Source organism: Amaranthus tricolor, chromosome 11 (assembly GCF_026212465.1).
Source record: "Amaranthus tricolor cultivar Red isolate AtriRed21 chromosome 11, ASM2621246v1, whole genome shotgun sequence".
NCBI classification, from domain to species: Eukaryota; Viridiplantae; Streptophyta; class Magnoliopsida; order Caryophyllales; family Amaranthaceae; genus Amaranthus; species Amaranthus tricolor.
The window spans coordinates 25,034,493-25,058,042 of record NC_080057.1 but is presented as its reverse complement, the minus strand read 5'-3'; the positions used below and the strand labels follow the sequence as shown (position 1 = coordinate 25,058,042).

The 23,550-nt window shown below is 33.4% G+C and overlaps 3 protein-coding genes across 3 annotated transcripts; all 3 read right to left on the bottom strand.

The window, feature by feature from the left end:
* Positions 1-5,486: 5,486 nt before the first annotated feature.
* LOC130827721 (cystinosin homolog) lies at positions 5,487-9,509 on the bottom strand. The gene is made up of 8 exons (XM_057693556.1): positions 8,968-9,509; positions 8,394-8,526; positions 8,208-8,297; positions 7,476-7,600; positions 7,212-7,254; positions 6,676-6,793; positions 6,233-6,282; positions 5,487-5,900 (listed from the first exon to the last, which is right to left on the bottom strand). Exons 1-8 carry the CDS (start codon positions 9,084-9,086, stop codon positions 5,802-5,804), a joined length of 777 nt encoding a protein of 258 aa, XP_057549539.1. The 5' UTR covers positions 9,087-9,509; the 3' UTR covers positions 5,487-5,801.
* A 1,665-nt stretch (positions 9,510-11,174) lies between these two features.
* LOC130827720 (alcohol dehydrogenase class-3) lies at positions 11,175-15,108 on the bottom strand. The gene is made up of 9 exons (XM_057693555.1): positions 14,979-15,108; positions 14,749-14,885; positions 13,743-13,789; positions 13,338-13,663; positions 13,154-13,236; positions 12,992-13,067; positions 11,985-12,142; positions 11,741-11,902; positions 11,175-11,642 (listed from the first exon to the last, which is right to left on the bottom strand). Exons 1-9 carry the CDS (start codon positions 15,013-15,015, stop codon positions 11,526-11,528), a joined length of 1,143 nt encoding a protein of 380 aa, XP_057549538.1. The 5' UTR covers positions 15,016-15,108; the 3' UTR covers positions 11,175-11,525.
* A 649-nt stretch (positions 15,109-15,757) lies between these two features.
* LOC130826693 (probable histone acetyltransferase type B catalytic subunit) lies at positions 15,758-22,339 on the bottom strand. The gene is made up of 8 exons (XM_057692260.1): positions 22,246-22,339; positions 21,727-21,818; positions 21,018-21,641; positions 20,188-20,307; positions 16,841-16,991; positions 16,204-16,360; positions 16,053-16,137; positions 15,758-15,838 (listed from the first exon to the last, which is right to left on the bottom strand). The coding sequence occupies exons 1-8, from the start codon at positions 22,337-22,339 to the stop codon at positions 15,758-15,760; spliced, it is 1,404 nt and encodes a 467-aa protein (XP_057548243.1).
* Positions 22,340-23,550: the final 1,211 nt, after the last annotated feature.

The window sequence follows — 23,550 nt, the reverse complement described above, 5'->3', positions numbered from 1 at the left end:
CTACCATTAACACCAATAATACAAACCTCTTCACATTCAACATCTTCATTATTTTCGAAATTAATTATTGGAGTAACAGGAGTTTTCGGACTAGGTATTTCATTCTCAAAGTCCATCCCTGTTTAAATAAAAAACAATTAGATACTAATTCCAAAAACGATTATTGGAGTAATTGAGTCCATCTGTCCATGGCTAAAACAATATTCAAGTGGAACTGTAAAAACAATCACAGGAAATATTCAAGAAAACAATCACTGCAAAACAAACATGGAACTACCGGTGGTGCACGAAATTCAATCACTCAAAAATTCAAGATAAACATTCTAATAAAATTCAATCACTCAAAAATTCAAGATAAACAAATACATTAACAATAACAAAGATTCAATCACTCAAAAAACATAAACAAAAAAAAAATCAAGAAACAACATTCTAATAAAATTCAAGAATCAAAATTAAGAATAAAGATTAGAACAACAAGATTAAGAATTTAAGATTAAGATTAAGATTACGATTAAGAGTGAAAATACCTAAAAAAATCAAAAATTTGTAAAGAAGAGTAGAGTAAAGTCGACCCTCGACTTTCGACCAAGTGAGGCAGCGAGCAGGCAGTGAAGTACTGTTAGGAGTAGAAGTTGTTGCGTCTGAGTCACCGGCGGCAGGCAGTGACGGCGAGGGCGGCAGGCGGCAGAGGCTGAGAATGACGGCTGTAGAGTAGAGTTTTTTTCTTTTGTTTTGGAAGGGATGAATTGCGGGAATTAGGTCAGAATGAGTGACGGCTGTGAGGAGTGAAGGAAGTATTGTTAGGTTTAGTTTTTTTCTTTTTTTCTTTTTTTTTTATTCTTATGTCAACATTAATGAAGGGTTAAGATTGAAATCATTTTGAAATCAATGGTTAAAATCCAAAATTCATGTGGCATTCATAGTTGTAATTAATTGGTTATTGAAAGATGAGGTGGACATTATCAAAACCATTCATTCATCTACATTACACATCATCAATGGCTTAAATTTAATTAATGGTAAATACTATTTTAATGAATATTTTCTTAAAAAAGCTAATTAGCAATAATCTAATCGATTGTTTTGATAAGTTTCATTCACTCAGATCAAACTTACAATATTCAATCTCATTTACAATGTAACGACATAGCTTCAAGTCTATATTAGACAAGTTCCAATTAAATCTTTATTAAACGATCGATTAAGTATTTTATTGATTAATATTAATTAATATATAGACTAATACTATATTTCTAATAGTTTATTTTAGTTAGTTTTAGGTTTCATTATACTTAAAAAACTTCGAAACTATGTAAGACTATAAGTCTATAATAATCTAATCGATTGTTTTGATAAGTTTCATTCACTCAACTTGATCAAACTTACAATATTCAATCTCATTTACAATGTAACGACAAAGCTTCAAGTCTATATTAGACAAGTTCCAATTAAATCTTTATTAAACGATCAATTAAGTATCTAATTAATTAATATTAATTAATATGTAGACTAATACTATATTTCTAATCGTTTGTTTTAGTTAGTTTTAGGCTTCATTATACTTAAAAACTTCAAAACTATGTAAGACTGTAAGTCTATAATTATTTAATCGATTGTTTTAATAAGTTTCAGTCACTCAACTTGATTAAACTTACAATAATTCAGTCTCACTTACAATGTAAATATGTAATTAGTCAATCAGATAGTCAAGTTTACAATTTTTGTTAGAATAAACTTATTTTCATATAATGTTCAAATTTTTCAAAATATAAAAATGCCTTAAATTAAAAGTCGAGTCGGATGTCGGGTCGAATCGGGTCGAGTCGGAGTCGGAGTCGGAGTCGGTCGGATTATCGGATTTTTTATGAGGTCCAGCTCCGGTCCAACTCTAAATCGGACTCGGATTATATAATCGGATTCGGAGTCGGATATTTTCCACTTCGGAGTCGAATCGGATTAAAATCCTCGGATCGAGTCGGATCAGGGGCGGATTCGGACTGAATTGCCATCCCTAGTATGATCTTCACTGCCTTATTCGCCAAGAAAGGTACCTTCAGGAAGTGTACCCGGGTCGACCCGCAACCCATTATGGGCTTCTGATGGGTGGAACCTTTTTTAGCCATATGTCTATGGGTAAGTGTAACAATGGGAAGTTTGTTCTATTTGTTGCATAAGCTGAATGTTCTGAGGATTAGTCATGAAGAAGAAATTGAAGGAATGGATTGTATTAGTCATGGTGGGTCCACGACTGCTCTTTCCGCACGTTTAATTTATTTTGCGACATTTTTATTTATGAATTATCAGTTAAAATTAAAAATGTAGTAAACAGATTAAGTAAACATTTATTAGAACGTTGATATGATTATAGGAGTTTTATCAATGTCAATTGCTAATCAGGTTTTTTGTTATGCAAGTTTTTGTTAATTAGGTTTTTTCATGCGAAATTTATAAGTTTTGTTTATCTTTAATAAAAATAAAAGAATTTAGAATGGTCTCAATGATGAAGATCTTTAAAAAAATCAAGGTAATTTATGTTTTGTTTTCTAAAATATTTTGATTAAGAATCAATTATTAGTTATTAATTAAACGGAAAGATATTTGCCTTGGTATTACAAAATGACTTGAAAAGTAAGAAAAGATTTAACCTAAATCCAGATTTAACCTAATCTAGAGTTATTAATAAAAGTAAATCCACAAAGAATATATTTCACATATTTTATCTTATTCCAATATTGGATAATAGATATAATCAATGGGTGGTTAATTATATATTTAGGTAGTGTTAATTATTCCAATTAATTAATGAATCCATTCAAATTTAACTATATTTCTACTATATTCTCTAGTTTTTTTTTTTTTTTTTTTTTTTTTTTTTTTTCACGAATTTCCCAAAACTCAAACTCAAGCACTTTCATCTGGAGATTATCATCCCACAAACAACAAATTGTGTTACTTAAGTTATTGCTTAACGCTTTTCCACTATTCTTTTCTAACCTTTAATTGAATTGAAATTAAAAAAAAAAAGCATCAAGCTGAATAATTTCCATTATCTTTTCAATGTTTTGGTTAAAAAATTTACACCAACCTAACTAGATTATGATTCAGGTTATTTGATTGAAAATCTGTTACTAAGTTGGATTATATAATGCATAAAATTGATCAAGAATGGTAGTTGATCATGTTGTTCCATAACATACAGAAATGAGTGTTTGACTAACTCTAAACCAACATCCTAAACTCGCCTTGAATGTCAATTAGCACAATCTTGATGATGTTTATAACACATGTGAACTAAGATTTAAATTATACATATTATACCGAAGGGAATTTAAACCTGAACCTACCTAAATCATGATTTAAGTCATTTAATTAAAAAAATCTATTAATATGTTGAATTATATAAATATATAAAATTAATCAAGAATGATACTTGAGTTGATTCGATAATATATAGAGTTAATTGTTCGACGATTAACCCTAAACCAGCATCCTAGATTCGGCCCTTTAATACATCATACATGTAAAATTGATAGATTTTCATGTAGTCTCTTACAAGTTACAATCATAATCATTTGTATTATTGAGACAAATGAAATTTATACTCTCTTAATGGCATTGTATTCTTCTCATTTTCAGTATACACTATTTTTAAACTATCATTTAGAAATCAGAACCACCTAAAAAAAACCCCATGTGCTTATGTTGGGCATTTAATGGATATAATAATAGTTGAAAACTACTTAAAAGGGTAAAAAAAAAAAAAAAGGGATCAGTTAAAGAAACATAGTCAAAAATAGAAATTGAAAATTACTCCCTCTAATTCAGAGTTATTGTTTCATTTGTTTTTAATTTGTACGTTTGTTAATGCACTAATTCAATCTATAATATCTCTAATTGTATGTAACTACAAAGTTTAAAAAGTTGATATTACGAATTAAATATGATCTCACTTGACTATATTTGAACTGATAGATTAAGAATAAAATACAAATTAAAAGTGAATAGTAAATAGTAATCAAAATGCAAATGAATCATTAACTCTGAATTGGAGGGAGTATTAGTAATAAACAGCTCTAAGGGGTCGCTTGGATTGAGTGTAAATATTTAAGGGGTAAATAAAAATGAAAGTAGGAAAACAAAGTTCATTAGATAGAAGTTTAAAGGAATTTGATTGTTAGAAAGGTGGAAAAATTGGTTAGAAGGTATGAAAATGGATAAAACAACAATTATTTCCCTCATATTAGGGGTATAAATTTACCCTAAGAAAGGGTGGAGGAATATTTTACTCCAAATGAGGGAAATCATCATCCTTTTTTATTCATCTTTTTTACTTTATTCTCATTCTACATCTTTCACAAGTATTTCAATTACTTCATTTGCACTTCCACTTACCTTTATTTCACTAGTTTGACTTTTTTATCTCTTAAATATTTATACTCAATTCAAGCGATTCCTAAATAGAAATGAAAAGATATTAGTGAAATAGAGGAAGTAATAATTTCTATATTTCAAAAGTACCTTACTCCATGTAATGAAATATAAGTTATATTATATGGAAAAGCTAATAATATGGGGGAAATCAAAGTTCGGATCTATATAGGTTACAATTCGGATCATTTCACTAATTGTACTAATTTTGAATTATATATTGTATAACACATAAATATAGTTTTTAACCCACTATACATACAAATTAACTTTTACAAAGTAAAATCAAAAACATACCAGAGGTAAAGCTTTCCCTAGATTTCCAAGGAAATTAACTCATGATCCTGGAAAAAAAATTATAAATGGGGTTAAAAAAATTAATCGCTTTTCTCTTTTTTTGTTTAATCAGCCAAGCCTGATAACCCTTTTTTATTTCCATCTTATTTAGTCTCCTCCATTTTTTTCTTTTAGTTTTCCCGAGCGTTTGATACCATGATAAATCAAAGAAAAACAGAGAAAGGGCTTGTTATTCTTGCCCACATTCATTCCAAGGAAAAGATATTAATACAGTTTCTTAGGATCAATCTAGGTATAAAGATATATTCTAGTCAACCCTATAATCAAGGAGTAAATATCTCAATTATCTCCTAGCATAATATCTTCCTAATAATAATCCAATAATATTCTTTGCATATTCCTAATAATAATCAACTAGTTGTCCATGTGAATTCTTTATTCCTTTCAATCACCTACAATGTCAACCAATGAACCAACGTGACCTACAACCGCCCTACTAGGCAAATATATTTTGTTGCCCCGCTTTTGAACCAACCCGCCCCGTCCATTAACCACTTTTAGTCAAGTGGTGGAACTGATGGACAACTCTAATTCTACTATACTGTGTATCAAAAGCATACAAGAGTTTTGCTAGAAGTAATAACAACTTAATGAATGATGTTCCATCTAATTAGCACAATTAACATATATTCATATTGGCAAGAAAAATTGAATACACATCAATCACCATAACACAATTCTTGTGTGAGATAGTCCCATCGTGAAAAGTTTTTTATATATGGTTTGAATAGCCGAACTAATACAATTATTAACATATAAGCTCCTTGGTTTGAGGTCGTCACACTGAAAGACGGTTTCTCACAAAAGTAGCTCCTAACACGATCCTTATCAAGATTTAACCTATATATACATTCTTATCTCTTAAAATCACAATCAATTTGGTCGCCAAATCCCACCTCTATACCTTGATTAGTCTTTGTTGATGTATGTTCATTCCATTTGATCATTACCCCAAGTTTCCAATGTTAGTGAATGACTTCCACTTGTTTATTGGTTGATGTATGTATTATGTCTTAACTTGAGGATTGTATAGGGAGCTCATCCTTCTTTTTCTTTGCTGGATATAGCACATAATGCTGGATTATGAATAGAATGTCAAAGAAAATAGACACCTGCATAATTGCAATAACGTCAGAACTTTAATCCCAATTATCAAATTCAGTTTATGCTATAAAATGTGACGATATTTGATACTAGTTGTCAACTTGTCACAAACCTACATCAACCTTACACTTTTACGTGGAACCAGCTGAAGCAAAAGAGCTTAAGCTAATGGTTGAAGCTGTAAGATGTATAGTACTTTATAACACCCTTTAATACAAGAACCCTTTGGGTTAAAAGTATAGATGCAAACGTAGCGTGGGACCTCTTAATACATGATGTTAAATACTCCGCTTGAAATGAAGGTGAAAGAGAATCTAGAATCAAGACAATGAAATCATACCAATGATAGTAATGTTTTCCCTATGTTTCCATAGAAATTGACCCATGATTCTGCAAGGAAAATGTCATATTCAATGTTAATATAAGTTCACATTGAAACATAATTCGCTAGTTATTTCGCCTTCTAATTTCACAATTTGCTCAATATGGTTTAAAAATAGCATAAAATCAACCATAATTTACTTTTTTTTATTCGCGAGGCGATTAGCGAATCATACGACACTGAATTGAGACTGATACATATACTTCCTTTCCTTCCGGAACTAAGTTTTTATTTGCTTTTCAGGTAGTACCCATCAATCAATTTATCTTAATTAAGGCTCAACCCAGACAAATACATAGTCCGGTGTGATCTTATTTGATTCGTCTTGATCTAAATTTTATTAATATTAAATCTTTTACTCCTAAACAACCATACGAAACTAGAAACGAGTCAATACTTACTCTGATCTACAGATTGCACAGTCATTTGTCCATAATTTGTAACACCACCCAACAAATCCAGCAAAATGTTTCCAATGCTAAACCCATCAGTGCTTTTTAGTCGAAAATTCATGAACGCCTGCATTATGATGTTTATTACCAAGGGTCAATCAAAAACAATTTTTATCATCACTAACAAGTGTATACAAGGGTAAGGTGGCGTACGTCCAATCCCCAAACCTAGGGCTGAATAAAGTTTAGTCTAAACCGCAAATCAAACCGTAATTTTAGTATTTAGTCTGGTGTACTGTCTAAATGATCTGGTCTGGTTTTGTATTAGGCCGTGACAATTCGTCACATAATCTCACCTTGGCTCACCCGTGGGCTTGGGCCCACAAACCCACTGGTCTAGGGCCTTGACTTGCACTTACACTTAGTAAGGTTCACTATTATTTCCCAAAACCATATGGTAGTAAGAGGATTAACCCATCTAATATATATGCAATTATTACCAACATTTTGATGCAATGAAATGCTGTTCAAGTAGAAAAACAGACCTGAGGCACATATTTGATGACTGTCATGACAACCTGAATAGTACTGCAAAATTTTTAAAATGTGTGGATGTTAAAAAAGAAATGAGTATTAAATTATAGTGTAAAAATAAGGTCGTATCACTCTTTCATGACTGTATTGTAAAAGTTTTTACTTTATCCAATTGTAATATAAGTCGTGTTGACTGCAAAATCATCCGTATTGTTCATATTTTTGCACTATGATTGAATATGAGAACATAAAATGAATCAAATAGAGAAACTTACTTGAAAACAGAGATCAACCAGAGCCATGAATGTCTGTGAATGCCTATGAAAACACAAACAGCAGCAGACAACCATACAATACAGACAATTGTAATGGCAACCTTTGAGAATCTCTGAGTCTTCCTCTGTAACCCAAAATAATTACAAGTTAGCTTCTGATTGTAATGGGCTATAATCTTTAGTCACAATCAGTGTCACATGATTTGTTAATCTCCTCGCAAATCGTAAGTCGAACAAAGCGAATTATGATGGGTTTTGGGCTATTATTGGACAAAGTTGAGTGAATCGCAGATTCAAAAATCGAATTAGTTAGCAAATTATGTTACACTGATCACTCCTTATCTCTTTTCCTCCCCAGACCCTAACGGCCTATTTGGTTACTGATACTAAATAATGGTAATGGAAATGATTTACTATTCTAACCTCTCGTATCCTTAGTTTACCCTATTTTGGTACATTTCTTTTACTCAACAACATTTCCTTGTTGGTAATATCGCCATCATTTTCTTTAACTCGCATCAACATATTTTCTTTTATTTTTTTCTCTCTTTTAATCTTATCATACAATTTAACGTTCCCACCCTTTTTTTCTCGTCTAAAGTCGTAACCTCACCTCAACTATTCTAACCTCTCATATCCTTACTAAATGAAAAGCGAGTTATTTTCATGACATCGAGGTAATAAAACCCTATTATAAAATGATTTATTATTGTTTTTAAATTGAAATTATACCTCATAAATGAAAATTTGGAAGAGGGTAAATGCAGTTAACAAAACAGCATGTGTTGAAAACGCAACATCATTTGCAGCAACTGGTATCATCTGTTACATTACCAATTTTTTACATAAAAAAACGCACACAAAAACAATTCCCAAAAAAGAAATAAAAAAATTAAGAAAATAATTAAAAAAAAAAACCTGATTAGAGCCAAATTTGTGACGATATTGAGCTTGAACAGTCGTACTAAAGAACAGAACCACATTGTAGATCAAATATGATGAATGCTTCGTCAAATTCAGGATCACAAAATCGAAATTTAGACCCACAACACTGATAATCAAAAACCCATTCTTAGTAATCGAGTCAAAGGCAGAATAAAAATACACAGTAATATTTCGAGCCGATTTTCTTTTTTTGGCAATTTTATTGTTATTTAGGAGTATTGGGAGTATAAGGCAGGGTGAGGGAGGAGAAAAGTTGGTATATGTTTGAAGGGAGACAAAATTCAATTCTTAACAATTTCTTTTTAATTTTTTTTTTTAAATTTTTTATTATACGGTAATCTGAGAAAAGAAAAAGACTATGTGTGAATTAAATTCAATATATTTTTCTGAAAAATAGTATATGTTCACTAACGGAGACAACATCAATTATGATTGAAAAATTTTCCCTTAAGCAATCTATTTTATTCTTGAAATTATAAGTCAAGTTTCAAGTAAAAAGAAAAGCAGTAAATATAATCATTCTTAAATTAAAAAAAAAAAAAAGAACCTTTTGCGTCTAAAATTCATGATAATTTGAGGGTAAAAACTGATAGACCAAGCAACAAAAGCAACCCATCCTAATACTTCATACAAGATTTTGAGATGTATGGAATGCCAATCACCCATTTTCTTTTTCTTCTTTAAAAGATGGAAGAATAAAGAACTTAGCAAATCAATACAAGTATGTAGGATTTTATAAAGTTTTAATTAGCGGTATATATCGAATATGATGATGATGTTGGATTATAAAATTTTCGTGAGCAATACATCAGGTCTGATGATGATGATGAAAGTTTATATAAATACGATAAAGTGACATAAATGAAACCGCCAATTGGGAAAAGGGTCACAAAAATCAAGAGAAAGAGGAAAGGTTGTTTTGATGGTTATGAATTATGATGATGATCCGTGATAATGAACATATGGAAATGAAATGGAACAAATAACTGAATAATGCATTAAGACGCAAAAATGGGTATATTGATTGATTGGTATCCCATTTGGGATTGGGATGGATTCTTTTTATTGTGTGCTACTTTTATGGTTGATACCTAAATTCACTTCCTAGTCATTTTTTTGTCTTTCTTTAAATAGGTGATTAATGTTATAGTATATGATATATTATAGAGCTTCAATCATGTCACCTTAAGCTTTTTGTTGAGTTGGTTCCTTGATATGGTTTTAGAAGACAACGTGATAAGAGGTTTTGAGTTCGAATCTCTATTATCCCTCATTTAAAGTGTAACATTCAACGTCTAAGTATGAGGGGGCTTGTATCACATCCATACTTCTAGCCCAATGGGCTCTCGTGTGTGGGGGCGTGTTAAAGTATATAACATATTTTGAAACCTCAATTATCAGCTTAAACTTTTAGTTGAGTTGGTTACTTAATAATTAATAAAATATATGAGCATTTAGGTAATTGTATTATATACAAAGAATTTCACTAATTTTTGTGTGAGTGGTGATAATAGAATCACTACTAAAACCATTGTTCACCTCAATTTGGAATCAACTGGGATATTTGATTTTGTTCACCTTTAACTGCTAGGTTAACTTATGTTTATAGAAAAAATTGAGTTATTTTTAATTGAGTTTTTTGTTGAGTTATATTTGAATTGTTTAATTTTTTTAAAGTGAAAGTTCACTTCAATTTACACTTAATTGGGATATTTGATCTTTTAAGGATGATATTAGTTTAAATTTTAAAGTAAAATTATAATAAGATTTTGAACTTCAATGTACATTTAAAACGCTTTATAAATAGAAAATGATGGGAACTATTGGATGATGATGAACAATATAATGTTACTTTAATGTTATTTATTTATCGAAAGGGCCGAAAGTCTGACTCCGGTCAAAAAAGCCATGGCCTACCTGAGAAGGAGGATCGAAAGATAGATTATATATATAGAATGAGCCAAAATCAATATCGGAGAAGGAGAATTCAAAAGTTGAAAAGAATCCTAATCCTACCCTAGGCAACTGACATCTCTCCTCGCTTCCTTATATGATGGTGAATTATTTGAAAAATTTAGAAAGAATCATGTAAAATCTGATTTAAATTGTTTTAGTACTTTCAAATTATTTGTTTTACAATTATCATCTTTGAAATTTGGCATATATTACATTATCATTTCCATCGGTAAGTCATTGTTTTTAAAATGTGTCAAAATTAGCCATCATTGATCCATACTACTATTATCTTCCCCACATGGCATATGGTAGTCCATATCTTATAAAGAAACATACTCTAGTGGAATAAAGATAAAAGGTCATTAACAATTAGCTATTTATTGGCTTTTTTTTTTGTCAAATAACAAAAAGTATTTTTGATAAATAGCTTTTAAAGTAGTTGAAAAGCCAGTTTTAAGCCAAAATTAAAAGGCTACTTACCATAGCTTTTTTCGTTAGCCTATTAACCTACTTTTTTTCCAATAATCAACTAATAACTTCCAAATAATTATTATTATACATTTCTTTAACAGCTAACTTAAATAGTTAACTTAAACAACTAATTTATCAACCAATATTTTCAGCCCGCATTGATGCTTCTTGTGGACAGTTTCATCTTAATAATAATCATCAATTGACTACCTAACAACCATGTTTCATTAGTCAAGTCTATTTTTGTCACAGGACGTCAACTTGTTTTACAAGCAAATCAAGACTAAGTAATAATCTTTCGGCCTTTTGGACAGCCAAATGGGGCAATTTCAAAAGGGCAAACAGCAAAAAGAAACCCGTACTGCACATTGTATATCGATTTGTAAAAGTTTTCAAATCTATCGTATTGATGCTACCCATATCATAAAGGTATATGAAAATTGTATCTTAGATCGGTTCAAACTTCAAAGGATACATTGTGATCTTGGCCGATATTTCACCGCATGACGTATTAGCTTAATAAGATTCAAAGACAACTCAAAAAGGTTCAACACACAGACAAGATCATTTTCCTCAGTTTCCTGTTGCCACACTCGACAAATCAATGATAGCTACGAAAGAAAAATATCATAGACTAAACATAGCCACGCCTTAAATTATGACGATTTATTTGTCGATTTATTCATGCATAGACAACACGCAGCGGAGGCAACCACCTTCATGCATCAAATCGAAAGCCTTATTGATGTCCACAAGACCCAAGTTATGAGTTATGTACTCATCAACCTTAACCTCCTGCACATAGGTTAAAAGATATCGACAAAACGAGTGTTATCTTTGACGGGTTTTGTGAATATGTCGAGCATTTGAAAGATTTGGTTTTATAAGGGTACCTTTTTCATGTACTTCTCGACGAGCCAAGGTACTTGAGATCGGCTCTTGAAACCACCAAAAGCCGTTCCCTTCCAGACACGACCAGTCACGAGTTGGAATGGACGAGTAGAAATCTCCTGACCAGAAGCTGCAACGCCCGCAATAACAGATGTTCCCCAACCCTGCACATATTTTTACCCCAGACTCTAAAAGTACATTTTTCGATTAACGACACCGAATGAGAACAATAGACTGTAAACTCACTTTATGGCAACACTCCAGAGCTGCCCTCATCACAGAAACATTTCCGATGCACTCAAAACTGTAGTCAACTCCTCCATCAGTGAGATCCACAATAACTTGTTGTATGGGTTTGTCATGATCCTTTGGGTTCACAAATTCCGTCACTCCAAAATTCTTAGCTGCAACGTACAATGTGGGGGAGAAAAAAAAACGAAGAAAAGTTGATTTAGTAAATATACAAAGGATGAGTTCAACATATTCATGACCCAAGAAGGTTGCAGCATAAACTCCTCAAACTTGAATCTTTTATGCTGACATAAAAATCAAGCAAACCCGCTATCAATACAAAAAGGGATATATAACACCAATGAGCATAAAGATACAACATCCTTTCATTACCCCAATGCCGTTAAATGGTTCCCACCTATAGAGGCATGGGGGGTTGAATATATGCAAGCTTACGCTCGTTAGAGATTACAAATGAGCATAAAGCTGAGTTGGCAATTTATCCGAAGGATAATGGAAATTAGGCACTTCCCAAAACCTGTCAATATCCTTTCCAGATCTATGCTTAAGCACAACTCATAACTGGTGAATTTATAAGAGAATTATGCATTATAATAACACATAAGAAGACGAGCAAAAAACCAACAAATGAAAAAAAAAAGGGAAAAAATACCGTGAATAATACAATTTTTCATTAATTTCCCTACCACCTTTTGATTAATAATGAATAACACCAACTTAAGGGGATTTTTTCCTAGATAAATACCAACTTTAGTTTATTAGCTAATTTACCATTTTTTTGTCATATAATATCCTATGGTTTGATTTTTAACATGTAAAGGATATTCTAGGGAAACACCTCCCTAAGTTGGTATTATTATGGTTAATCAAAAGCTGGTATTATTGTAGAGAAATAAGTAAAAGGTTGTATTATTCCTGGTAATTTTTCCAATAAATAAACAAACAACACTAGAGGTGTGGATTAGATGCTGACAATCTGTAAGGTGAAATGAAGGCAATACCTACATCAAACTTCTTGGAGTCAATATCGATACCAATGATTCGGGAAGCACCAGCAGTTTTAGCACCCTCTGCAACCTGTTGGTGTCACGCATTAAATCAATATTTAGAAAAATAAAATGAAATTCTTGAAAATAGCATAAAATGGTTTATTTGAAACATACAGCAAGGCCTACAGTTCCGAGACCAAAAATAGCAACATTGGACCCAGGCTCCACTTTCGCAGTATTCCAGACAGCTCCCAGACCTGCAGCAAGACCAAAAGATGTATATTGAATCTAACAGTAATGTGAGAAAGGTCATGCAGAATCATGTTCAACTGTGTAGTAATTAAAAGAAGCCCCATACCAGTCGGTACACCACAACCAAGAAGGCAAACTTTGTCCAAAGGAGCTTGTGGATCGATTTTTGCAACACTAACATCATGTACCACTGTGTATTGACTAAAAGTTGAAGTTCCCATGAAGTGATAAATAGGTTTCCCGTTAACTGAAAAACGAGTCTGCCGGTCATTCATCATAACTCCAACTCCAGTTGCTGCCCGCACTTTTCCACAGAGGTTTGTCTTCCCTGACTTGCAGAATTTGCACTCTCGGCACTCTGCTTGATAGCATGGAATAATATGGTCTCCGGGTTTCACTTCTGTTACACCTTCACCGACACTCTCCACAATTCTGCAATAATGACGTTTAGGCTGGGTTCATCATGAAAGCAACAATGATAGATAATCCACCGATTTACAAAAGTGCATACCCTGCAGCTTCATGACCAAGGATGCATGGGAAGAAACCTTCAGGGTCCTGTGACAGTAAAATTCAATTTAAAAGAACCAAAGAAAACTACATTCTCAGTAAACTTTTTAAGCAAAATGCAAAAGATATTGAACTTTTTATTGATCAAGAGTAAAAACTCAAATGTCAGCCATCATACAAGTTGGGTTAATCAGTAATGTTGCAACAACATTTGGGATGCTTTAGCATGGGCAAACATCAAACACAGATTCACACTTTGCTGCGTAATCTATGTATGCAATAATCTTAAATGGTAGCATTCATTTGATCCAAATCATCCATTACCTTACTTCATATCTTCCCACACTCTTTCTTGATTTTCAAGGGGATTCATACTCCACATTCAACTCAAAAAACCATAACTTAACCTTCATAATACATTAAAAACTTATGGCTAAAAGACACTTCCCAGCCAAAACAAATATCCTTTCCTTCACAGAATTTCGAAACCTTAATTATGTTAAGAAAATGAAGTATACTTCCTAAGGTGTCCACGTGTAGTAGCATATTAGTAATTCAAATGCAGTAATTCACAGAATGTCGAAACCCTTCAAAACTGAGAAAAATCAAAGCAAAAAAATAACTATTATCAATGAAACCCTTTTTAAAATGCAGTTATCAGCAACGCTCCACTGCTCAAATTGATAAGAAACAAAGCAAACAATAACTATATATAATCAATTAAATCCTTAAAAAGATATAGTAATCAGCAACTATTCAATTATAATTAAGAAAAATCAAAGCAAACAATAACTATAATCAATGAAACCCTTTAAAAAAGCGAAATCAGCAACCATACAGCAATACAATAGAGAAAAATCAAAGCAAACAAAAATTATAATCAATGGAACACTTCAAAAATGCTAAAATCAGGAACCATTCAATTTAATTCAGAAAAATCTCAGCAAACGATAACCAAAATCAATTAAACCAAAAATCGAACAACAGAAGAATAAAAAGAAATCGACCTTGCCACTCCAAGTGTAAGCATCAGTATGACAAAGAGCAGTAAAAAGGATTTTGATTCGAACTTCACCAGCTTGCGGCGGCGCAACCTCCACATCTTCAATAGAAAGAGGTTTATTGGGTTCCCAGGCCACCGCCGCTAAAACATTTATAAAACAGATCAATATCATTCACATATTAGCCATTCAATATTAAAATGGGTTGGACAAACAGCAACAAGAGAGAATAGTACCTTTACAGGTGATGACTTTTCCTTGCGTATCCGCCATTGATGAATCAAACGACTATTAAGTTATGGTAGTGACTAGTGAGAGATTGTAGAGTCTATTCCCAGATTAATGCTAAAAAACAGATTAATTCCCACTTTGCATTTTTTGGGAAATTATTTCCCACAATACCGTCCACGTGGAAAATTTATTTTTTTTTTTATTTTTTCAGACAAAACCGCCACTTGAGATGGCGGTTTGCCTTAAGCACAAAACCGCCATCTCAGGTGGCGGTTTGGTCCAGGTAAACCGCCACTTCATGTGGCGGTTTGCTTGTGGCCTGATTTTTTTTTTTAATTTTTTTTTCTTTCATTTTAAAATATTGAACGCAACATGCATTAAAGTAGTTCAATACCATCAATTCCATAATAATCAAATACGAACCGGCTTTTTCTAAAAAAATAAATAAGAAAATAATACAAAGATATATTACAATTATGGAAACTCATACAAGAAGTTCAAGTCATATAAGAATATACAAAGTTTGTTAAAAAAACCAATTGGGCAGTGGAGCCCTCCCACGCAGCTACGCTCCTGTGGGTCGCCTGAAGCGTAAGCACTGATGGATCAATTGGGCCCGGCATCACCATGATCACTGTTACATACATAAGTGTTATAATAATCATATAAATATTATTAGATGCAACATATTATTAAAAAAAAACATACTTTCTTGACCTTCGAGGGCATGTTTTCTTATTATGCCCACTAAATCCACAAAAGCTACACGTGTTTCGAGGACGCGTCAACGGTGCATCCATTTCGTTCCGTAAACGAGTTGACCGCGGACGACCCTTTCCACGCTTCGTTGAGGGATCTGGAACAACTATAGGACCATTCCAAGGATCGCAAGTGAACATGTCTGGAACGGGCATGAAAGACTTCTTATATGTCGATACGTATTTGCACGTGCGAAATGAAGGGTCCACAAAAGCATCGTACGATATGTTACGAGCTCGACAGACTGCAAGAACATGTGAGCACGGTAACTTGAAGATGGTTGGTTTCTGACATGTGCATGATGTTGCTGTGAGGTCAACCATGTAGGATTTTCCACCTTTTCCCGCTATCCTATTGCCACAACCAGTGGTGACCTCAAATATCCCACGCACTGTGTCATATATCCTAACATCATGAAAGCGTGCTTTTTCAGCATTCTTATCAATCGTATCACTTGGTTTCTTCGCATACACATGTCCATTGTCTAATCTGTTTCTCCCTAGATCCCTCCTTGTGGCAAAGTATTCGTTTACCCGGAAGAATGTCATCCTAACTAATGAAGTGATTGGGAGTGACCTGGCCCCTTTCATAACGCCGTTGAACGCTTCAGACATGTTTGTAGTTCTCACTCCATATCGATGCCCACCGTCATGAATCAAAGTCCATTGGCGCTCAGGAATAGAACCATCCACTAAGTACTTGTACGCGTCCTCATTAAGCTCTTTAAGGCGATTCATGTAGAAATTATACTTCCGAATCTTTGTCTGTTCAGAAGCTTTTCCAAATAAGTTCTTAACCGCTATGTTTTTAAACTTCTTATGCACGTTTGAAGCTAGATGACGTTTACAAAATCGATGGAATGCATATGGTTCTTCCCAACCTTTTCCAACTCTGTTCATTGCATGCAAAATTTCCTTGTGACGATCAGATATAACACATAAGCCGTCCCTTTTAGTAACATAATGCCTTATACAATCCAAGAACCAAGTCCATGTGTCGTTGCTCTCTCCCTCCACAACGGCAAAGGCAAGTGGGAACAATTGAGAATTTGCATCTATCGACATAGCAATCATAAGTGTGCCTCTGTACTTTCCATACAAATGTGTACCATCTATAGATATAAGGGGACGACAGTGAGAAAAACCCTTAATGGATGGTCCGAAAGCCCAGAAAATTCGATGAAAGATCACTTTGGTAGGATCCATTGTCGGTTGGACTTCCCATTGCACCACTGTTCCTGGATTAGATTGCATTAATGCCTGCATGTACCTTGGAAGCTCCTCAAAGGACTTATCCCAATCCCCAAACACTTTTGTTATAGCCTTATTTTTGGCCAACCAAGCTCTCTTATATGTTATTACAAATCCGTATTTATTTTTTACAAAATTAACGATTGACTTCACCTTAAACGCTGGATCAACTCTAATCATATCCACGATAAGATCAGCAACAAATTCAGAAGTAAGGAGGGGATGGTCATCACTGTAATGTACTGAGCAATCTTGATTATGACCCTTGTATCGCACAATCTTAAATGAACCCGTTGCGGTCATAACAGCTCGCATCCTCCATTCACAACCTATATCCTCCGCATTAGTGCATTGGACAACGTACTTTGAAGGCTCCGACTCAATTACACGGAAGTTTCTATTGTTAGAAATCGCCCATGCTTTAACATTCTTCTTAAGGTGGTCTAAGGAGCTAAACTCTTGCCCTATCCTAAAGTCTCCATTTTCATTCATGGAGTTGTCATCGTTCCAGGTCATCCATGCATCAATCAATCTTTGATCAACCTCATCAATTCTAAGCCAATCTTGAGATGGAGCACCATCTCTAATCGCTGCATCTAGAGCTTCTCTTCTTTCATCATCCTCTTCTGAATCAGAATCAATATGCTCATCCTCCTGATCTAAAGAGTCAACCTCGTTCGCATTAAGCCTACCCAAGTGACTCGTGGAAAAGGTGTTCAGTACACCACCACCAATGCCACGTGAATGAGTTGGAGAGGTAAACTCATCCAAGTGCTCACTAACGTAATTCGGGTTACTTAACATTTCTGTGAATGTATCATGGCGTACACTAGGACCTGATTCTGGAAGTTCCATGCTAGTCATGACTTCCCTCGCATTATCCAAATTTGCAACCAATTCAACATAAACCTCCATTGCCGTTCCAGGGGCTTGTGATGCCGCATAAGCAAGAGCACTTATGCTTTCATCATTCTTCATAGGGACTAACACATTTTTCCCAGTCACCGGGTATTTCATCTCCATTTTTAACATATAAGAGTTGCGATCACAACCAATTACATCATACACTTTGCTAACAAACACCTCAAAAGTCGTATTTTGACGATGGATAAACATCACTGTATTTAATCCTCCATTATATCCAACATCGGATCCAGTATAACTTACTTCTCCACCCCAATACACTATAACGGGATAATGATCCATATTCTGCAAGTACAAACATATTTTTCATTTGATTTCACATAAACTTTCATTGAAGCATTTCATCAAACACTTTATATGCATACAAAACAAATCCTAAAATTCAACTATAAATGTGTAAAACGTAAGCATAAATCATGAAAACAATAGAATGTAACAAACATTTAACGTTTTTATAACTTCAATTCAAAACAATAATGAACAAAATAAACAATTTGCATATTGAACAAAAATTAAGGTTTTATTCATACCTTAAATGAGGATGAAAATAAACTAGAACACAAGGAGAAGATGGGAATGTAGTTGATTAGTTTAGTGGAATGAGAGTAATTGTAAATTTAAAGTAAATGAGAGTGAAGAAATTTTTTTTTTAGGGTTATACCGGCAAGAAGCAAGAAGAGCAAAATGAATTGTGAAAAATGTCGAAGGAAGCTGCTGTTTTGTATTGATACCAAACCGCCACTTCAAGTGGCGGTTTACTCCACATAATTTTATTTTTTTTTTTTTTAAAAAACAAAAAATTCACTTAACCAAACCGCCATCTCAGATGGCGTTTTACTTCAGATGCATGAATAAAACCGCCATTTCATGTAGCGGTTTTATTAAAAAAAAAAAAAAAAAAAATCCCTAAAAAATCCTACGTGGACGGTAAACTTGGAAATACTTTCCCATTTTAAGGAAAGTGGGAATTTTTTTTTTATTTTGGCCATACATTGGGAATAGACTCGAGATTGTAAGATAATGTAGCAGTAAAGCCAGAAATGTTACAGATTTAGGGAGTGCTTGTAGATCATTACTGACACAGTGACACTTGACAGACCACCAGACAGGGGATTTATTTAGATCGTGTTTTATTCGTATTTTGTGTCTAAATTAGTTTTACATAAAATTATAAGGTTCTTCTTGTGTTTACATTAGTTTTACAAAGACGGATGAATATTAGGTCGTTAAATCTTTTTTAGACAACTCTAGTCTTGTAGTTGTATTTCACCGTTTTTTTTATTTTGCTACATTACTGGATATTAGATTGTTAGATCAATAATGAATTAATCAATGTACATTTGTCATAATTAAATTCACTCATAAATTCCTATGTGTTAACATAAAAATAATAAATATAAATTATCACTTTATAATTTAATAATAAATTTAAAAGGAGATCAATATAACATTGATTTTGAAAATATAATTAATAATAATAGAACACGGAATACCAATTAATTAAAAAAAATAGAATACCACTCATTATATTGAAATATCAAACAACATATAATTGAAAAAATTATATCATTCACAAATATCTCTATAAATACTTAACAACATATGTTACAATTAATTATGATTTTTTACTTATATATTTATAATTTGAAAAGTTTTAATTAAAAATAACTTATAATTATATAAAACACATGATTGAGACTTAATTTTCATTTCATATAAAATTATAAAAAGTATACAATAAAATTCAATACGATGAAATGAATCTATAAGGTTCTCACATACGTATTATAAATATTGATGAAAAAATATACAAGTTACTTTTCCTTTAATAAAACATTATTTGTTGGAACATTAGTAAGGAAATGAAAGAGTAATATTATACAAGGTTTTAAATGTAAAAATATATGGTGAAAATCCAATGCGAATCTGATAAAAATTTGAATCTAAAGCAGGTCTCAAACTATAAAAGGAGTGAAAACGTTAAATTTAAACCAATAAGCATATAATTTTATTCAAATTCATTGAATTTAAAAAAATTAACACTTATTTTTAACTTCAATTAGGTCAGGCGAAGCTATTTTTTTTAAAAAAAACACATTTATTTGTTTTTTTTTAAATCACTTTTTGAGAGTTCAGTTTATATTTCTTAAATATTTTTTACTAATTAAATCATTTATTTGTTACCTTTAATTTGGATCGAATGTTATAATTTACGGTTTTCTTTGGATTGTGAATTTGATCATTCTATTGCTTTCTGTTGTCCAAGTCTTGATTTACATACTATGTGATTGATCAAACAATGTGGAGTATTTTCTAAGAACACCACTAATTTTGACGATGTTTCAAATAAAACCCTAAGTTCAGCAATACAGTTATCATCATCATCATCATCCTTAATATCCTTGAAATCATTTTCAATTGAGCTGAAGTTTTAATTCTTTGATTTTGAATTAAAATGTTACCATGGTGAATATGTTTACATAAAATTATATTCTTTATATTCGTCTGCCTTTTGAATTTGCTATACTACATTTAAAATTCTCTCACTTTGATTAGTGTTATTTAATACCGGCTAAATGACTCGGTGCCTTATGAACAATAATTAGTTAAATCCGCTCTCTCGTATTAGGGATATTTGTATTTTTATTATAGAGGTTTGATATTCCATGACCAATATAATGCATTGTGGTAAAAAATCTCGATTTATAGGTATTAACCATCTGAATATCAATGCCTTAATTAGTTGGTTTGATCTTAAAAAATTAATACCGAGGGAAGCAAAGGTGTTAACACAAAAACTAGTTGACTATCTTTGAAAACAGACTTAAGAAACAGTTTTCCAATAAACACTACAACTCGGGATTTGTCTCAAGACACCGGAGGGAGAAGAATGCATATTTCTCATGTTAGTATGCACAATTAGCATCTGAAGACAACTTCCAAATACTACATTTGGAGATTAAAAGAAAAATAGTATAACATCTAAAACGGCTCGCTAAACATCAGGATCTCACACTACGTCTAAAAACATAAGATCTTCAGGCACCAGTAGTTGATACCTTTTGAGCCACCAATAGATCGAGTTTAGCTATTTGAATGGGTAGCCGAAACCTTTTGAGCCACCAATTGGATCTCCATTAGCCTTTCATCGACTATTTGCAGTAGCTGCTCCTCTTGTTGTTTCTTTTGATCCTCATCAACATCTACCTCAATCTGGCCATCTTTTTCGTCTTGAGGCTTGTACAAAATAAAAGCTTCTCCAAATTCATTAGGTGTTTCGATTACCTGTTTTCCATTAGTCCCCGAGTCTTTCCCAATTACGCTGATCTTCACTTGATCTGTGATGAAGATTCTGTAGTTTTCCATGTACTTGTCGATTGGATCCAAGGCAAGATACACAAGAATCTCCCAGCACTTTATTAAATGTTTCTTGTTAATTTTCAAGCTCTTCCTCGCTTCTTCAACCGCTGCTAATGGTGGAAGAAGCTGACAAGCCTGCGTTCTTTTTGACAAATTCGCTTCTTTTAGGTGTGTTGCTGCAGTTTCAACAGCACGTTGCACAGAACTGCAGGTAAGAAGACGGGGTACATCTATGCAATACCGAACACGTTGCAAGGAATCCACTGGTTCTTCAACTGTCAAGTCATAGACATCCTCCGACATCGCGACATGGTTGAGTAGCTCTACAAGGTGTCGTCCATAACCTTTATGTTGATACGGAGGCAATATAAGTATCTGAAACAATATTGATAATAGATTCAACATTGGCTGTTGGGAGTTGGTATAACTAGTTTAAGATGAATGAAAATACAACTGAAACCTGACTAAGTCGAAGCCGCGAACTATCAGGGTAATGGAAAAAATGATAGGCAGCTGTAAAACCAAGCAATCGGTTGTGAATTGAGTCAGAGCCTTCAAAGTACGTTATCCAATGCACTAATGCGGAGGATATTGGTTGTGAATGGAGGATGCGAGCTGTTATGACCGCAACGAGATCATTTAAGATTATGCGATATAAGGGTCATATTCAAGATTGCTCAGTACATTACAGTGACGACCATCCTCTCCTTACTTCTAAATTTGTTGCTGATCTTATCGTGGATATGATCAGAGTTGATCCAGCGTTTAAGGTGAAGTCAATCATTAATTTTGTAAAAAATAAATACGGATTTGTTATAACATATAAGAGAGCTTGGTTGGCGAAAAATAAGGCTATAACAAAAGTATTTGGGGATTGGGATAAGTCCTTTGAGGAGCTTCCAAGGTACCTGCAAGCGTTAATGCAATCTAATCCAGGAACAGTGGTGCAATGGGAAGTCCAACCGACAATGGATCCTACCAGAGTGATGTTTAAGCGAATTTTTTGGGCTTTTGGACCATCCATTAAGGGTTTTCCCCACTGTCGTCCCCTTATTTCTATAGATGGTACACATTTGTACGGAAAGTACAGAGGCACACTTATGATTGCTATGGCGATAGATGCAAATTCTCAGTTGTTCCCACTTGCCTTTGCCGTTGTGGTGGGAGAGAGCAATGACACATGGAGTTAGTTCTTGGATTGTATAAGGCATTATGTCACTAAGAGGGACGGCTTATGTGTTATATCTGATCGTCACAAGAGAATTTTGCATGCAATGAATAGAGTTGAAAAAGGTTGGAAAGAGCCATTTGCATTCCATCGATTTTGTAAACGTCATCTAGCTTCGAACGTGCATAAGAAGTTCAAAAACATAGCAGTCAAAAACTTATTTGGAAAAGCTTCTGAACAGACAAAGATTCGGAAATATAATTTCTACATGAATCGGCTTAAAGAGTTTAATGAGGATGCGTATAAGTACTTAGTGGATGGTTCTATTCCTGAGCGCCAATGGACTTTGATTCATGACGGTGGGCATCGATATGGAATGAGAACTACAAACATGTCTGAAGCGTTCAATGGCGTAATGAAGGGGGCCAGGTCACTCCCAATCACTTCATTGGTTAGGATGACATTCTTCCGGGTTAACGAATACTTTGCCACAAGGAGGGATTTAGGGAGAAACAGATTAGACAATGGACATGTGTATGGCAAGAAACCAACTGATACGGTTGATAAGAATGCTTAAAAAGCACGCTTTCATGATGTTAGAATATATATCACAGTGCGTGGGATATTTGAGGTTACTACTGGTTGTGGCAACAGGATAGCAGGAAAAGGTGGAAAATCCTACATGGTTGACATCACAACAACATCATGCTCCTGTCAGAAATCAACCATCTTCAAGTTACCTTGCTCACATGTTCTTGCAGTATGTCGAGCTCGTAACATATCGTATGATGCTTTTGTGGACACTTCGTTTCGCACTACAAAATACGTATCGACATATAAGAAGACTTTCATGCCTGTTCTAGACATGTTCACCTACGATCCTTGGAACGGTCCTACAGTTGTTCCAGATCCCTCAACGAAGCGTGGAAAGGGTCGTCCGCGATCAACTCGTATACGGAACGAAATGGATGCACCATTGACGCGTCCTCGTAGCACGTGTAACTTTTGTGGATTTAGTGGTCATAATAAGAAAACATGCCCTCAAAGGTCAACAAAGTATGTTTTTTTTAATATTTTGTAATATCATGTTGATTCACGTAATATTTATATGATTTT

What these genes read in the sequence shown, in the direction of transcription:
- LOC130827721 (XM_057693556.1), bottom strand. Translation starts at nt 9,086, where the DNA reads ATGGGTGATTGGCATTCCATACATCTCAAAATCTTGTATGAAGTATTA. An exon ending in TCCAAATTTTCATTTATGAG is followed by an intron (nt 7,601 to 8,207) that starts GTATAATTTCAA and finishes TTTGGGTTACAG; the next exon opens with AGGAAGACTCAGAGATTCTC. An exon ending in TGTGCAATCTGTAGATCAGA is followed by an intron (nt 6,283 to 6,675) that starts GTAAGTATTGAC and finishes TTTTCCTTGCAG; the next exon opens with AATCATGGGTCAATTTCTAT.
- LOC130827720 (XM_057693555.1), bottom strand. Translation starts at nt 15,015, where the DNA reads ATGGCGGATACGCAAGGAAAAGTCATCACCTGTAAAG. An exon ending in AAAAGTCATCACCTGTAAAG is followed by an intron (nt 14,886 to 14,978) that starts GTACTATTCTCT and finishes TAAATGTTTTAG; the next exon opens with CGGCGGTGGCCTGGGAACCC. An exon ending in TGGTTGTGGTGTACCGACTG is followed by an intron (nt 13,237 to 13,337) that starts GTATGGGGCTTC and finishes GTCTTGCTGCAG; the next exon opens with GTCTGGGAGCTGTCTGGAAT.
- LOC130826693 (XM_057692260.1), bottom strand. Translation starts at nt 22,339, where the DNA reads ATGTGTACCATCTATAGAAATAAGGGGACGACAGTGGGGAAAACCCTT. An exon ending in TTCGCTTAAACATCACTCTG is followed by an intron (nt 21,819 to 22,245) that starts GTAGGATCCATT and finishes CGTACTTTGAAG; the next exon opens with GCTCTGACTCAATTCACAAC. An exon ending in AGATTAGACAATGGACATGT is followed by an intron (nt 16,138 to 16,203) that starts GTATGCGAAGAA and finishes TCATGATGTTAG; the next exon opens with GATATATGACACAGTGCGTG.